At 41.1% G+C, this 17,264-nt stretch overlaps 1 protein-coding gene across 3 annotated transcripts in view; it reads left to right on the top strand.

The window, feature by feature from the left end:
* The window catches only part of GLDC (glycine decarboxylase), a 100,545-nt gene that overhangs the window by 36,939 nt on the left and 46,342 nt on the right, over nt 1-17,264 (top strand). For all 3 annotated transcript variants that reach the window (XM_025887885.2, XM_073880756.1, XM_073880757.1), the window contains exons 8-15: nt 857-953; nt 5,317-5,422; nt 7,014-7,153; nt 7,919-7,999; nt 10,058-10,155; nt 10,891-10,975; nt 11,138-11,179; nt 12,538-12,680. In XM_025887885.2, coding sequence (XP_025743670.1) covers nt 857-953; nt 5,317-5,422; nt 7,014-7,153; nt 7,919-7,999; nt 10,058-10,155; nt 10,891-10,975; nt 11,138-11,179; nt 12,538-12,680 — 792 coding nt within the window. The remainder of the gene's footprint in view (nt 1-856; nt 954-5,316; nt 5,423-7,013; nt 7,154-7,918; nt 8,000-10,057; nt 10,156-10,890; nt 10,976-11,137; nt 11,180-12,537; nt 12,681-17,264) is intronic.

Raw genomic sequence — 17,264 nt, 5'->3', positions numbered from 1 at the left:
CCAGGACTCTAGGATCATGACCTGACCGAAGACAGACGCTTAACCAACTGAGCCACCCAAGTGTCCCCAAATTATTTTTTTGTTTTTTAAAGATTTATTTATTTGAGAGAGAGAGAGAGCATGAGTGGGAGGGACAGAGGGAGAGGGAGAGAGAATCTCAAGCAGACTCCCACTCTGAGTGAGGAGCCCTACTCAGGGCTTGATCCCACAACCCTAAGATCATGACCTGAGCTAAAACCAGGAGTCAGTTGCTTAACCCACTGCACCACCCAGGTCCCCCTATCCAAATTCTTAATTGTATTAGGAAAGAAGGAAAATTTTTCTTAGAGACAAGTGGTAAGATTATTAACATTCTTTTTTTAAGTTCTTAAATTCCAGTTAACAAACAGTGCAATACTAGTTTCAGGTGTACAGTTTATTGATTCAACACATTCTTTTTCTCTGTAGCAGTACAGTTGCTTTAGATTCCAGGGCAGAAGTTGACTTCTTTGTCAGATATTTCCCTTTTTTCTGTGTCTGCCAAGATGCTCACAGTGAAATTTAATCTTCTCTAAGTTTAATTTTAAATTGAATCCTCATTCACCATCATTATATGAGTCTGGGTAATTCCAGGGAAGTTTCCTTTCAAGGTTGCTGGTCTCACTGTGTATATCTCGGTTCTTCCCTCAAAGTATATACTAAAAATTAGTAGTCCTATTTAGAACAGGATGGCTTAAGAATTTTTTCTGTATGGCCTTGCAGCCAAATATATTTTCTGGGTTCACTTCAAGCTGGGAAGGAAAGAAATGGGTCCCTTTGTGACCACCCTTGGTGCTGTGATCATATGTGTTAACTAGATGTTTTATTCTTGGGCCAGAGATGCCACTGGGAAAGAAGTGTATCGTCTTGCTCTTCAAACCAGGGAACAACACATCCGGAGAGACAAGGCTACTAGCAACATCTGTACAGCTCAGGTAGATCACATGCCTGCTCTGCCCACTAAATCCTTTATAATCTACAGAAATGAGCTGCTCATGCATTCACTCAATTGTTCATTCATTTGTTCACCACCTACTGACCAGTGTGTACATCAGAAGTGGTGTGATCTTACTGGTAGAGAAGCCCTGTGGTCTTGTCAGAACCAAAATACAATGCATTTTCCTGGAGCTCTGTGTATGGATATACTGCATACTTCATTGTTTCTAGCATTCTTGGCCATCGGGCCAGGTCCATTATGGGTGGTGGGCAATTGGGCACCTTCTCTTAGGGTTGAAATGGAAGCCCTCTAGAAATGTGGTAAGGGAGGCAATGTGATTATGCTTGAGGAGGTGACCAAGATTGACCCGTTGGTGGTAGTCATGGGGTACTCTTACTGAGGACTCAGGACAGGCATTCCTGAAAGGATGGACTAAAAGAGGAGCAGCTTCCTAAGTTCCTGATGATTCTGGAAGTTGCCCAGGGCTCAGGTCAGAGGAAGGAGTGTTTGAGACCAAGTTTCTAGGCTTAGGTGGAGGACTCTTCCTGAGCATCCAATCCATTCTAGGTCCATCTTCTCCATTCAAGGTGAGAGAAAGAGATCTTACCAATACCTCAGTGGGCAGTACGGTGCTTTTTGCTCTCAGGGCACTGGCTCAAAGCACCACCACCAGGTTTTAGACTGTCCAGGGGCAGTAGATGATTAGGTCTTCTTATATTTGGTTCTCTAGCCGGTGGTCTTTGGACTAGTTTCCTCAGTAGGTTTTCTTGTCTTATTTGTTGCCTCAAAAAGGTGGCTGCTTCTTTTTAGCCAAGAGCTCTTCTTTTATCACAGGAAGGAGCCAGCTGTCAAGAGCTTTTCCTCTGTTGACAGCAAATTGAACTTTATATGATGCTATTACTTTCCATAGTTTACCCTTCATTTGTTGAATTCCCTGCTTATATATTTCTCCTTCCTCTGCAGCTGATTCCTCCTGTCTTGCTTTTTCTGCTCATGTTCTTCCAAAAGGTGCCTGTCTGGTTATAAATGCATTAAGGGGTTTTCTGCTTCAATGTTTGAAATTAATTTTACAGATGAACTTGGGCTGAACAAAGGCCTCTTTTTCAGCAATTATTGAAGTGATGTTTGCCTTGGAAATAGCGCAACTCTGTCTTTTGATTTTTTTTTTTTTTTTAAAGAATGAGAAGATAAAAATCAGAGAAGACAGGGGCACTGGGTGGCGTAGTTGGTTAAGCATCCGACTCTTGCTTTTTTAACATATAATGTATTATTTGTTTCAGAGGTACAGATCTGTGATTGAACAGTCTTGCACAATTCACAGCGCTCACCATAGCACATACCCTCCCCAATGACTATCACCCAGCCACCCCATCCCTCCCACCCCTCACCATTCCAGCAACCCTCAGTTTGTTTCCTGAGATTAAGAATTCCTCCTATCAGTGAGGTCATATGATACATGTCTTTCTCTGACTTATTTCGCTCAGCATAACACCCTCCAGTTCCATCCACGTCGTTGCAAATTCACCAGTGCTTGTTATTGCCTGTCTTTTTCAGTTATAGCCATCCTAGTGATTGTGAACTGATACCTCATTGTGGTTTTAGTATGCATTTCCCTTATAACTAATGATTTTGAGCAACTTTTAATCATGAACTTTTGATTACTCTTTTTTTATTACTTTATTTAAGTATACTAATTATATTAAGTTTGTCCAAGTTATCCAGGAAATTTGAATTTTCTTTTATTTCTCTGAATTTCCTTTGGAGTTCTAATGCCTTTCTGAGATTTCTAAAAATGATTCTATACTTCTCATCAATTTGTTGGCCATTCACTTGATACAGTCTCCTCTTTGTGGAAAAGAATCATCTCTACATTAAAAAGGGACATGAACCAACTTATACAGGGTTGTTGTGATAAGAGGATTCCAGAGGATTCTGTGAATATCAGGCCTGAGTTTCTATTCCCCAGCAGTAGTCATAAGCATTTGGATACACAGTGTCATATATTGTTTGACTTGCCCTCTCCATAGCTGGAATGTGTTGTAGGCTTCTGTATTTATTTCTAATTGTTATACAGTCCACAAAGCTTCTATACTCTCTTGGGGAATTTTAGTCCAAGAAAGTCTACTTCTGTGTTCTTAGAGGTCTTCTTCTGCTGCTTCTTTTTTTAGAGAGGGAAAGAAAGGAGAGGGAGAAAGGGAATCTTTTTTTTTTTTTTTTAAAGATTTTATTTATTTATTTGAGAGCGAGAGAATGAGAGACAGCATGAGAGGGAGGAGAGTCAGAGGGAGAAGCAGACTCCCTGCTGAGCAGGGAGCCCGATGTGGGACTCGATCCCGGGACTCCAGGATCATGACCTGAGCCGAAGGCAGTCGCTTAACCAACTGAGCCACCCAGGCGCCGAGAAAGGGAATCTTAAGCAGGCTCTGTGCTCAGTGCGTAGCCTGACTCGGGGCTTGATCTCAAAATCCTGAGATCGTGGGCACCTGGGTGGCTCAATTGGTTGGGCGACTGCCTTCGGCTCAGGTCATGATCCTGGAGTCCCGGGATTGAGTCCTGCATTGGGCTCCCTGCTCAGCGGGGAGTCTGCTTCTCCCTCTGACCCTCCCCCCTCTCATACTCTCTCTCTCTCTCTCTCTCTCTCTCAAATAAATAAATAAATAAATAAAATCTTTAAAAAAAAAAATCCTGAGATTGTGACCTGAGCCAAAATCAAGAGTTGGATGCTTAACTGACTGAGCCACCCAGGTGCCCCAGATTTCTTCCTTTCCTCTGCATTTTCTTTATTGACTGTGGGGCTTGACTTTCTGGCATCTTTTTTTTTTTTTTTTTTGTCAGAGAGAGAGAGAAGAGAGCACAAGTAGAGGGAGCAGCAGGGCAGAGGGAGAAGCAGGCTCCCTGCTAAGCAAGGAGCCCAGTGTGGGATTCGATCCCAGGACCCTGGGAACATGACCTGAGCCGAAGGCAGATCCTTAACTGACTGAGCCACCCAGGCATCCCTTTCTGGCATCTTTTGAGAACTGTTTCTTGTTTTGCAGTGGTCCCTGGCTGGGAAAATGTGTACCTAACAAAACAGATGCAATATTGAATATCAGCCAACTTAAAAGCATTGTGTTTCTCAGGTGCCCTTCCCACTCCATGGTGATTGACTGTGAAGATGACCTTGAACTACTGACCTAGTACATTAGGAGAAAATTCACACTAGTGGGACTGAAAACTTCAGAGTTTATAGTGCTGGACCAGTAAAATGGGAATGGCAGTGGGAGAACGGAATAGGCTGGGCAGGGTAGGAATCTGAGACCTGAGTTGGAACCAGTTTCCTGGGAGGTAGGGATGATATTGCATGGTTAGAAGATTGCTTATTGGCAGGATCTAGGGTGATAAAGCAAATGAGGGATGGGACCAAGAGGAAGAGAAGCATGAGGTGGGCCTCCATCATTTTTTGCCACGTCACTCGTTTTAGTATCTTATCCTAGCTGTCTTCTTTTATCTTCTTCCCTGACTCAACATGCCATCACAGTGGGTCCTTTTCTTGTTCCCCATGCAGGACTTCCTCACTGAAGCATCGCTGTCTGTGCCCCTTATCTCTGAGAGATTCCAGTGCCATTCCTTTCTATTTTCTGTCACACAAAAACACACGCTTCCCTGTAAATGTTCTTGTGAAACCTCAATCCTGTGGTCAAGGGAGATATCTTTACCTGAGAAAGTGACCTTGCTGTGAGCAGGGAATAGCCAATAGGTGCTGATTTTCTCTAATACATGACCTGCCAATTCATTTTGGTTTTATTCCCCTGTGTTCTGCATTTTCATTTTTGGTAGTCCTTTCCTACACAATCTCCTTTCATCCATCGGTTGGCTGAAATTCAGCTTCTAGGGCTTTATTTAAGTTCTCAGTATAATTGTGTTCCCTGAGTTCTTGTGTATTTGTAAATTGTTTGTTGCTTTTATCCTTGAACTGTTTGATTGATATAAAATTCTTGGATCTCACTTCTTTTCCCTTGACACCTTTATTACTCTGCTGTCTTCCTACATGAAATACTGCTCCTCGATGTTTAATGACAGCCCCATCTTCCCACTTATGGGTGACATGATTATATTACATGGATGAAACTCCTCCTTTATAGTGGTCAAATTTGAAAGTTTAGTATCGTGACTCCAGGGTGTCTTGGATGCTGTGTTTGCCCCTGAGATAGGCAGGTTATAAATGGTCCCCCACTATCATAGAGAAAGCAGGAAATCTGATCTTTTTTTTTTTGTCCCTGTTTTCAGTTGTGGCATTTCAAAGTTAAAATAATACTCCTTCCCACAAACTGTCTTCATTGCATTGTTGAACATGATTCCTTAAATGTTCTTTGTTGTTTTAGGCTCTCTTGGCAAACATGGCTGCCATGTTTGCAATCTACCATGGTTCCCGTGGGCTGGAGCATATTGCTAGGAGGGTACATAATGCCACTTTGATTTTGTCTGAAGGTGAGTCACTTCATAACAAGACTGATAAACCTGAGTAAGTAAAATAGAAAACTCAGTGTATGTCCAATACTGTATACAAAATTGAAAGTCAAATAAGAAAGTATTTCACCATTTCTGATAGACTGAGTGTTAAAAATTTTAATATGGAGATCTCTTACTTGCTCCCCAACCCCATAAACAAGAGGGATGATCACTCAGAGAAAAATGGGCAAAGGACATTAAGTGTAATTTTATTTTTTTATTTTTTTAAGATTTATTTATTTTATTTTAGAGAGAGACAATCATGGGTAGGGGCAGAGGGAGAGGGAGAGAGAGTCTTAAAGCACAGAGCCTGATGCAGAGCTCAATCTCACAACCCTGAGAGCACAACCTGAGCTGAAACAGAGTCAGAAGCTTAACCGACTACATCCCTCAGGTGCCTAAGTGTAATTTTAAAAGAAGCAAATATACAAATAAATGGCCAGTAAACATAAAATTTCAACCTTACTATTAAGGAAATGTAAATTGAAACAATAGTGTTTTTCCCATTATATTGGTAAAGATTAAAAAGAATGCTGATGTTGGTATAAAATTTTTTTAAAGATTTTTTTCTATTTATTAGAAAGAGAGAGGGAGAACACAGACAAAGAGTAAGAGGGAGAAGCAGACTACCTGCTGAGCAGATAGCCAGATGTGGGACTCGATCCCAGGACCCTAAGATCATGGCCTGAGCTGAAGGTAGACATTCAACTGACTGAGACACCCAGGCACCCATGTTGGTATAACTTTCATGAGGGCATGTAAACAGTACATATCAAAAGCTTTTAAAATGTGCCTACAGTTTGAATCAAAAATTCTACTTCTAGAAATGTATCTAAAGGAAATAATCACCTAAGGATGTAAAGTATATCCATTGAAACATTGTTTATAATACCACAATCTTAGAAACAGCCTAAATGTTCAATAATAAGTGATTAAATTATTTTACATGCATATATTTGAATATTATACCACCATTAAAAATAATGACATGGATATCGATCTGTAGAAAAGCAAAATGTTCTTTATGTATTACAAATTTTTTCAAGTGTAAAGAAATATATGTGATATATCTCACACACACATACACATGCACACACACACACATCCCATTCTAGAATAATATACGCTAAATTGTAACCAGTGATTATTTCTGTATAGTGATTATGGTGATTTTTCTTTTTTTATATGTATTTATTTCATAATATTCTATAGCATAGTAACAAACTTTTAATTTCTTAAAAAAAAGCAGCTATCAAAACACTGGCTAAGATCAGGAACAGACTATAGTTAAAATTTACCTCTTGGGGCCCCTGGGTGGCTCAGTCAGTTAAGCCTCCTACTTTTGATTTCAGCTCAGGTCATGATCTCAGGATCCTGCAATTGAGCCCTGTGTTGGGCTCTGCGCCTCCCTCTACCCCGGCTTGTGCTTTCTCTAAAATAAGTAAATAAATAAATAAAATCTTAAAAAAAAGAGAAAAAAAGAGTTTACCTCTTTACTTCTCTGTGAAAGGTCAGGGGCCACGGGGCAGATTTCTGTGTTGGGGACTCGTGGCTCTCCTATCTTGTCTAGGTCTCAAGCGAGCAGGGCATCAACTCCAGCATGACTTGTTCTTTGACACTTTGAAGATTCAGTGTGGCTGCTCAGTGAAGGAGGTCTTGGACAGGGCCACTCAGCGGCAAATCAATTTTCGGCTCTTTGAGGATGGCACAGTAAGTAAAACTTTTCCACTTTTTAAACTACTTTAAAGTTTCCTGACTTTTCTTAGTAAAAATTTTCTTCTTAAGAAAATCAGTATTGGAATTTGGGGCACAATCTATGTTTTTTATTTTTATTTTTTTATTTTTTAAGATTTTATTTATTCATTCATGAGAGACAGAGAGAAAGAGAGAGAGAGGGAGGGAGAAGCAGGATCCCCTCTGAGCAGGGAGCCCGATGTGGGACCCCATCCCAGGACCCTGGGATCATGACCTGAGCTGAAGGCAGATGCTTAACCATCTGAGCCACCGAGGCGCCCCACAATCTATGTTTTTTTAACAATTTTCATTTCTCACTTGGAACATTGTGACTTTCAAATAAAGGATAATTCATTCTTAGCTTTACTTAAGACTTTGTGTTTTCATGTATGGGACTCTTAGGCACATATTTTGCTCGTAATACCATCACAATATGACTATTGAAGGTAAAGACTATGATAAGTGATATAATAAATTAAGGTTAAGTATATCTAGTGTCAATAGGGGTGACCTACCAGACCTACCAGACTGTTGGAGTCCAGAAGTGTCTCCTAAAACTCTAAACTTTGTGAAGTCTCAGACTCATCTAGTCCAAGGGCCAACTTGGATACAATGGCACCCAGATATTTTGGAATAACTGGGGGTCTTATCCAGCACCTTCCTCCCTTTGACTTCTCTTGGGGTTTCTCTACTGGTCTTGGTGTTGGGCTGATGTTTTCCCTTTCATTTACATTTCTGTAGCTTGGGATTTCTCTTGATGAAACAGTCAGTGAAAAAGATCTGGATGACTTGTTATGGATCTTTGGCTGTGAATCGTCTGCAGTAAGTAAATTAAGAAGATGCATTTCTCATAATGACTGTTCAAGGTGTTGTCAAAAATGACTTTCCCTCTTGTGGCTCCAAGTGTGACACTGGGTGGCCTGCTGTTAAAATTAAGCCACTGACCATCTCTGATAGCTGGTAGTCACTGCGGTGGGCCCTAAGCTAGGACCTTGCAGCCAGGCTATGTGGGAGGATTGTTAATGGTGTTTAATTAAAACTATCACTAATATGGATAACTGTGACATTGATGTCTTGGTTATGTCACTTCTGGGAAAATACTTATTCCTGTAACATATTTATTGAACACCTAATATGTGGCAGGTACTATGTTAGGCCCTGAGGATGGTGGTGAATTAGACATGATTCCTGCCCCGACAGAGCTTATAGTCTAGTAGGGACTCAGACATGCACAAGATTAAAATCCAGGTGATATCTTATGCTAGGTGTCATCTGAAGATGCTCTGTGAGCACAGAGGAGGAGCTTCTCACCAAGACTTGGAGAAATTGTCCTAAGCTGAGTTCTGAATGATGAGTAGGAGTTATCCAATCTAAGACGGTACAATTGAAGAACTAGGAGGATGGGGCCAGAGGTATTCCAGACACTGGGAAAAGCAACAATAAAGACTTAGAGGAGAAAGATTACAATGTGAACTAGGGGCATTTCAGTGTGATTGAGCTGGTTTCTAAAGCAACGAATTAGTAGGGCCATGTGAGGGGAAAGGTTACAGTTCCGTGGAATGAACATGACAGAGAAGCAGTCAGTAGCTACCTAAACCTGTGGCAAAATGTTAATCACAGCACTCTACAGAACCTGGTGCACAGGAAGCACTCAGTAAATACTGTTGAATGAACTGATGGAAGGAAACGTTTCCCATTTTGGTGTAATATTTGAGAAACCAAAATCCAAATCCAAGATCATGCAGATTTGTGTCTGTCTTCTAAGAGTTTTATACTTTTAAAAAAATTTTAAAAAATTTTTTATTGTTATGTTAATCACCATACATTACATCATTAGCTTTTGATGTAGTGTTCCATGATTCATTGTTTGTGTATAACACCCAGTGCTCCATGCAGAATGTGCCCTCTTTAATACCAACCCCCTCTCCTCTAGAACCCTCATTTTGTTTCTCAGAGTCCATAGTCTTTCATGGTTTGTCTCCCGCTCCGATTTTCCCCCCTTCATTCTTCCCCTTCTGCTAACTTCTTCTTTTTTTTTAAACATATATTGTATTATTTGTTTCAGATGTACAGATCTGTGATTCAACAGTCTTACACTTTGGCTTTTAAATTTAGGTCCTTAGTTCACTTTGAGTTAGTTTTTGTATATGGTATAAGGTAAGGGTCCAACTTCATTCTTTTGCATCTGGATATCCACTTTTCTCAGCAATTGTTTGTTGAAGGGATTATCCTTTTGCCCACTGAATGGTCTTGGCACATGTATTTTATCAGAATTGTTCTCACAGATAAAAGCACTGTCAAGTGAGAATACTTACTTGAGTATTGTCATCATAACTGGTTTTTTAAAAGATTTATTTATTTGAGAGAGAGAGAGCAAGCGCATGCACGGAGCTGGGAGTCAGAAGAGAGGGAAAGAGAGAATCTCAAGCAGACTCTCCGCCTGCTGAGTGTGGAGCCAGAAGCAGGGCTCAATCCCATGGCCCTGAGATCGTGACCTGAGCCAAAATCAAGAATTGGATGCTTAACTGACTGAGCCACCCAGGCGCCTCCATCATAACTTTTTTGATAGCCCTTTAAAATAACTTACTGTAACTTGCTTCATTACTCAAGGAACATGCAGGAGAAGTCTTGCCGGGGTCGTGGGGGGGCAATAAAAATTGTCATTTTCCTCTGGCAAAGGCCAGTAGAACTTAAAAATGGTGCTCCGACCAATTCATGACTCCTGATCCCTGTTACCTCACCATGCCAGATGCCAGGGGGTTGGGCGGTGGTAGTAGATCTCTAGTGCTTTGTCGGGGTACATGCCAACCAGAAGCCTGGATCTCCACATGTAGTTCCAGGCATGCTTTCCACTGTTTAGTCTGTGGTCTCTCCACACAGGAGCTGGTTGCTGAAAGCATGGGCGAGGAGTGGAGAGGTATTCCAGGGACTGCTTTCAAGAGAACTAGCTCTTTCCTCACACATCAAGTGTTCAACAGGTTTGTGTGGTTGTGTGCATTATGTGCTGTGGCTCGGTAGTACAATAGAGAGTGGCTGCTTTTTAAAAAATTTTGTTTTAAAGATTTATTTATTTGAGAGAAAGAGAGCAAGTGAGAGTGTACAAGTTGGGGGAGGGGCAGAGGGAGAGACTCTCAAGCAGATTTCCCACTAAGCATGGAGCCCGACATGGGGCTTAATCTCACGATGCATCATGAGATCATGACCTGAGCCTAAACCAAGAGTGGGAGGCTCAACTGACTTAGCCGTCCAGGTGCCCATAGAGAGTGGCTTCTGTATCCAACTATGATATGGCTTGGGTTATTGTGGTTCAGCCATGGCCCACTAATAAACCAATGCCATAAGGATTCCATTCCTGATTTTGGCAAAGCCACCTCTTGGTGGCTTTGCTCTGTTGGCAGTGTAACCCCGAAGCCCACTTGTCAGGAAGAGAGGAGTTTGGATGCATGGTTGCTAGGCTGAAGTTCATACCCAGGAACTCAACATAGTCCTCTTCCCAACCTTCCTCTCCTGCCCATGGAAGCTTCTTGTCCTACTGCATCCCCTGAGGTTCATGGGGGTTCCGTGCCCTTACCTCTGATGCTTTGTTGGCATGTTGCCCATGGCTCAAATCGATCTGTATTTTGAAGGTAGATCTGTGTGTCTTATATTTCAGGAGGATGTATATGGACTCTTATCCCATTATAATGCCCCAAATCATGTGTTTTTTGTTACAGCTATCACTCAGAAACAAATATTGTGCGATACATGAAGAAATTGGAAAACAAAGACATTTCCCTTGTTCACAGCATGATTCCACTGGTAATTGTTGTCTTTATTCTTACCTCTAACCCCAACCCTGGTCTCACCTCTTTGGGTTGCAGCTAACATGCTGCAAGAGGGATGGAGAGGAGGCCATGTGGGGAGATCAGAGGGTCAAGAGGAAATCACTAATGTGTTACATTTTGGATATGCTTCTTAAAGGGGTCCTGTACCATGAAGCTCAACAGCTCATCTGAACTCGCAGTAAGTAGGACACTTCTCTTAAGAGGGAACTTAGTAGGAGCAGTATTCTAGCTTGTACATAATTAGATAACTAGAGAAAGCTACTGGGACTGTGATTTAATAACTACCTGAGTAATTCTTTACCTTGCTATTCTTTTTTTTTAAGATTTTGGTTTATTTATTTTAGTGAAATAGAAAGAGAGCTCGAGTGGGCATGGAGGGGCAGAGGGAAAGGGAGATGCAGGCTCCCCACTGAGCAGGGAGCCCAATGCTGAGCTCAATCCCAGCACCCTGAGATCATGACCTGAACCGAAGGCAGGCATTTAACCAGCTGAGCTACCCAGGCGCCCTATCTTTATTTTGCTATTCAACAGTCTTAGGAGAAACCCCAATTTTATCACAACTTGATCATTTAAATTTGAGTAAAATTATCTGAAACTAATACTATATGTTAATTAATTGAATTTAAATTAAAATAATTAAATATATTCATGCCTTCCTATCCCCTATTTATTTATTTATAGATTCATGCCTTCCTATCCCCTATTTATTTGTTCTATTATAGATTTTATTTTTAAGTAATCTTAAAAATCTTGAACTCACAACCCTGAGACCAAGAGTCTCATGTCTACTGACTAAGCCAGCCACGTGCTGCTCCTGTTCCCCCCTTTAAACCTGCAATGCTTTTATCAACTTGTAGTTAAGCTCAGTAGAATTCAGAACCTTAAGCCTTCTTTCTAGAAATCCATTCACGGTGTGAAAAGGGTAGAGACTGGAGGTTTTCATTTATTTCTCATATCAACAGAAGAGTTGTGTAACCTGCTCTTGTGGTTGGTAAGTACCTCTCCTAGGCTAGGATCCATTTTAGCAAAACTATCTTCTTCCTTTTTTCCCATAGGATTATTCTGATATGACAAATCACATCAGACAAAGGAAGTCATTTTATATTGTGATTGGAAGCATTTTCCCCATTTGCTTTTGTTTTTGTCTTGTTCTGAGAATAAATATATGTGCTATATAAGAGTTCAAGTAAACCATACCTGAAATAACTTACTGGGTTTCATGGATATAAATCTATTTTGGGGACTTTTTGTTCCTGAAAAGATAGAAAAAGTTTATATTTTTGGGTAAATTCCCTTTCTAGGCCTTTCTGACCTGCTTATAAAATGAAGGCAGTAATAGTACTTACCTGGTAAGATTGTGGTGAGATTTAATGAATTAATGTATTTAAAGTGCTTAAAACAGTTCCTGGCACATAGTAAATACTCTCTGTGCTAGTTAGTGCTATACTCATCATCATCATCATTATTAAAGTTTAGTATTGTTATTACAATTACAATTGTACATATGCATGTGTTTTCTCCCCTGTTGCTCTTCAGCCTATCACATGGAAAGAATTTGCAAACATCCACCCATTTGTGCCTCTGGACCAAGCTCAAGGGTATCAGCAACTTTTCCGAGAGCTTGAGAAAGACTTATGTGAACTCACGGGCTATGACCGAATCTCCTTCCAGCCTAACAGGTAAGAGATTTCTTCTCCTGTCTTTTAGCTATCTCTTGTGGTATAATACCCACCCCCAAAACTTTGAGGCTTGAAACAACAATTCCGTATCATTCTGAGAGTTGAGTAGACAGTTCAGCTCCACTGGGATGGATGGCTAGAAGGTCCAATAAGTAGCCACATTCACATAGATGGCAAGTTAATGATGGGCTGTTAGCTGGGAGATCAGCTGAGGATATTGACCTGGGCCTTAGTTCTTGTTCATGTAGCCCTCTCCATGTGGTTGCTTGAGCTTCATTCATCCTGGAATGATGTCTAGGTTTAAAGTGGAGTGTTCCATGATGGAAAAATATGGAAGCTACAAAACCCCTTAAGGCTCAGCCTCTGAAGTTTCACAGCATGACTTCCAAAGCATTCTGTCTATTAAAGCAAGTGACAGGGCCAGCCCAGTTTGAATGCAGGAGGGGACAACACATGGTTGTGAATGTCCAGAGTTGTGTTTCACTTTGGGCCATCTTTGGAAACTAGTTACTATATCCATCAATGACAGAGCATTAGAATTAGAATCAAGTACACATGTTAACTCCTAACAAGTGGCAATATCTCAATCCAGTAGGGTCAGGAGAACCTAGATCCTGGTTTGTGCTGTCACTAACTTTGAAAGTTCCCTGCCCCTCTTCTGGCCTCTGTTTCTTTATCTGTAAAGTAAAAACTCTGAAGAACAGTGACTTAAAAAAAATTATTTTTTGATAGAGAGAGGCAACATAAGCAGGGGGAGTGGGAGAGGGAGAAGGAGGCTTCCCGCTGAGCAGGGAGCCTGATGCGGGGCTCGATCCCAGGACCCTGGGATCATGACCTGAGCTGAAGGCAGACGCACAACTGACTGAGCCACCCAGGTGCCCCAAACAGTGACTTTTTTTAAAAGCAGAGGGCTCTGGCAACATTTCTTGGGTACTTGTTAAAAATACAAATGTCTGTGTCCCACTCTAGGACTACTGATCATAATCTCCAGGGGTTAGGACTAAGAAACCTTATTTTTAAGAAGCAAACAAATGATTCTGATATATAGCCAATTTGGAATCCACTGGGTTTGTGATCTGTCTTCATGGGAAAAGAGAGATAGGTGGATAGACAAACACTTTTATCAGCATGAATTCACATTTAACTATCTTCAAAAGAGTTGCATTCCTGCTGAGGGATTCTCCACAAGAAGTGTAATTCTCCACCAGCAGCCTTAGCATTGACAACACCCAGGAGCTTGTTAGAAATGTAGACTTAAAGATACAAAAATCAAATGATTTTTTTTAAAGATTTATTTATTTGGGGAGGCGGAAGTGGCAGAGGGAGAATCTTCAAGCAGACTCCCCGCCAGGCGAGAAGCCCAGCTGGGGGCTCCATCTCACAACCTTGAGATCATGACCTGAGCCAAAATCAAGAGTTGGAGGCTTAACCAACTGTACCACCGAGGCACCCCGAAAATCAAATGATTTTAAAATTGAGACATTTATTGTCTCACTCTCTGAAACAGAAAGTAATCAGATCTTAGCTACAATCAAGCCCTACCTCCTGTTTGGTAACATAAGCTATACAGCAAAGTCATGCACTTCGTAAAAACAGTATATTCTGTAAAATACAAACTCTTTAGGAGGGGGGCATATGGCAAATGAAAGGACACAAGTCTCTTTTAATAGTAGCCTCTCAAACCCTGATTTTATAAATAGGAAGGAATGACATTCATGAAAGTCAGGCTTTATACACCTTCATTAAAACATCATCATCAAGCCCCTGCCCCCCCCCTTTTTTTTTAAAGATTTTATTTATTTATTTGAGAGAGCGAGAATGAGAGAGAGAGAGCACATGAGAGGGGGGAGGGTCAGAGGGAGAAGCAGACTCCCTGCTGAGCAGGGAGCCCGATGTGGGACTCGATCCCGGGACTCCAGGATCATGACCTGAGCCGAAGGCAGTGGCTTAACCAACTGAGCCACCCAGGCGCCCCCCCTGCCCCTTTTTTTAAAGGAAGAGAGGAACCTGAGTGAATTACTAATCTGAGGCAATAAACCTTAATTAAATGTTGAAAATGAAGAAACTTCGCCCTCTGGTGTTGGAATATGATTACATCTTCTGTGTCATATGGGAGAGTAATTGTTAAGGACTATTTTAACTCTTCAGTCATTAGCTTTTTTTAATAATTTTTTATTGTTATGTTATTCACCATATATTACATCATTAGTTTTTGATGTAGTGTTCCATGATTCATTGTTTGTGCATAACACCCAGTGCTCCAGGCAGAATGTGCCCTCTTTAATACCCATCACCAGGCTAACCCATCCCCCCACCCCCCTCCCCTCTAGAACGCTCAGTTTGTTTTTCAGAATCTATCATCTCTAATGGTTCGTCTCCCACTCCGACTTACTCCCCTTCATTCTTCCCCTATCTTCTTCTTCTGTTTTGCTTAACATATGTTGCATTATTTGTTTCAGAAGTACAGATCCGTGATTGATCAGTCTTGTAAAATTCACAGTGCTCACCATAGCACATACCCTCCCCAATGTCTATCACCCAGCCACCCCATCCCTCCCACCCCCCACCACTCCAGCATCCCTCAGTTTGTTTCCTGAGATTAAGAATTCCTCATATCAGTGAGATCATATGATACATGTCTTTCTCTGACTGACTTATTTCGCTCAGCATAACACCCTCCAGTTCCATCCACGTCGTTGCAAATGGCAAGATCTCATTCCTTTTGATGGCTGCATAATATTCCATTGTGTATATATACCACATCTTTATCCATTCCTCTGTCGATGGACATCTTGGCTCTTTCCAGTTTGGCTATTGTGGACATTGCTGCTATAAACATCGGGGTGCACGTACCCCTTCGGATCCCTACATTTGTATCTTTGTGGTAAATACCCAGTAGTGCAATTGCTGGATCATATGGTAGCTCTATTTTCAACTGTTTGAGGAACCTCCATACTGTTTCCCAGAGGGGTTGCACCAGCTTGCATTCCCACCAACAGTGTAGAAGGGTTCCCCTTTCTCTGCATCCCCGCCAACATCTGTCGTTTCCTGACTTGTTAATTTTAGCCATTCTGACGGGTGTGAGGTGGTATCTCATTGAGGTTTTAATGTGGATTTCCCTGATGCCGAGCGATGTTGAGCACTTTTTCATGTGTCTGTTGGCCATTTGGATGTTTTCTTTGGAAAAATGTCTGTTCATGTCTTCTGCCCATTTCTTGATTGGATTATTTGTTCTTTGGGTGTTGAGTTTGATTAAGTTCTTTATAGATTTTGGATACTAGCCCTTTATCTGAGATGTCATTTGCAAATATTTTCTCCCATTCTGTCGGTTGTCTTTTGGTTTTGTGGACTGTTTCTTCTGCTGTGCAAAAGCTTTTTATCTTGATGAAATCCCAATAGTTCATTTTTGCCATGGCTTCCCTTGCCTTTGGCGATGTTTTTAGGAAAAAGTTGCTGCGGCTGAGGTCGAAGAGGTTACTGCCTGTGTTCTCCTTTAGGATTTTGATGGACTCCTGTCTCACGTTTAGGTCTTTCAACCATTTGGAGTCTATTTTTGTGTATGGTGTAAGGAAATGGTCCAGTTTCATTCTTCTGCATATGGCTGTCCAATTTTCCCAACACCATTTGTTGAAGAGACTGTCTTTTTTCCATTGGACATTCTTTCCTGCTTTGTTGAAGATTAGTTGACCATAGAGTTGAGGGTCCATTTCTGGGCTCTCTATTCTGTTCCATTGATCTATGTGTCTGTTTTTTTTGCCAGTACCATACTGTCTTGATGATGACAGCTTTGTAATAGAGCTGAAAGTCCAGAATTGTGATACCGCCAGCTTTGCTTTTCTTTTTCAATATTCCTCTGCTATGTGGGGTCTCTTCTGGTTCCATACAAATTTTAGGATTATTTGTTCCATTTCTTTGAAAAACGTGGATGATATTTTGATGGGGATTGCATTGAATGTGTAGATTGCTCTAGGTAGCACTGACATCTTCACAATGTTTGTTCTTCCAATCCATGAGCATGGAACGTTTTTCCATTTCTTTGTGTCTTCCTCAATTTCTTTCATGAGTATTTTATAGTTTTCTGAGTACAGATCCTTTGCCCCTTTGGTTTGATTTATTCCTAGGTATCTTATGGTTTTGGGTGCAATTGTAAATGGGATCGACTCCTTGATTTGTCTCTCTTCTGTCTTATTGTTGGTGTATAGGAATGCCACTGATTTCTGTGCATTGATTTTATATCCTGCCACTTTACTGAATTCCTGTATGAGTTCTAGCAGTTTTGGGGTGGAGTCTTTTGGGTTTTTCACATACATTATCATATCATCTGCAAAGAGTGAGAGTTTGACTTCTTCTTTGCCGATTTGGATGCCTTTGATTTCTTTTTGTTGTCTGATTGCTGTGGCTAGGACTTCTAATACTATGTTGAATAGCAGTGGTGAGAGTGGACATCCCTGCCGCGTTCCTGAACTTAGAGGAAAAGCTCTCAGCTTTTCCCCACTGAGAATGATATTCGCTGTAGGTTTTTCATAGATGGCTTTTATGATATTGAGGTATATACCCTCTATCCCTATACTCTGAAGAGTTTTG

The sequence above is a fragment of the Callorhinus ursinus genome, unplaced genomic scaffold (assembly GCF_003265705.2).
Source record: "Callorhinus ursinus isolate GAN/ISIS: 27379988/994484 unplaced genomic scaffold, GSC_fseal_2.0 scaffold39, whole genome shotgun sequence".
NCBI lineage: Eukaryota > Metazoa > Chordata > Mammalia > Carnivora > Otariidae > Callorhinus > Callorhinus ursinus.
Note: the sequence above shows the minus strand (reverse complement) of the source record. Positions and strands in the feature narration are given on the sequence as shown.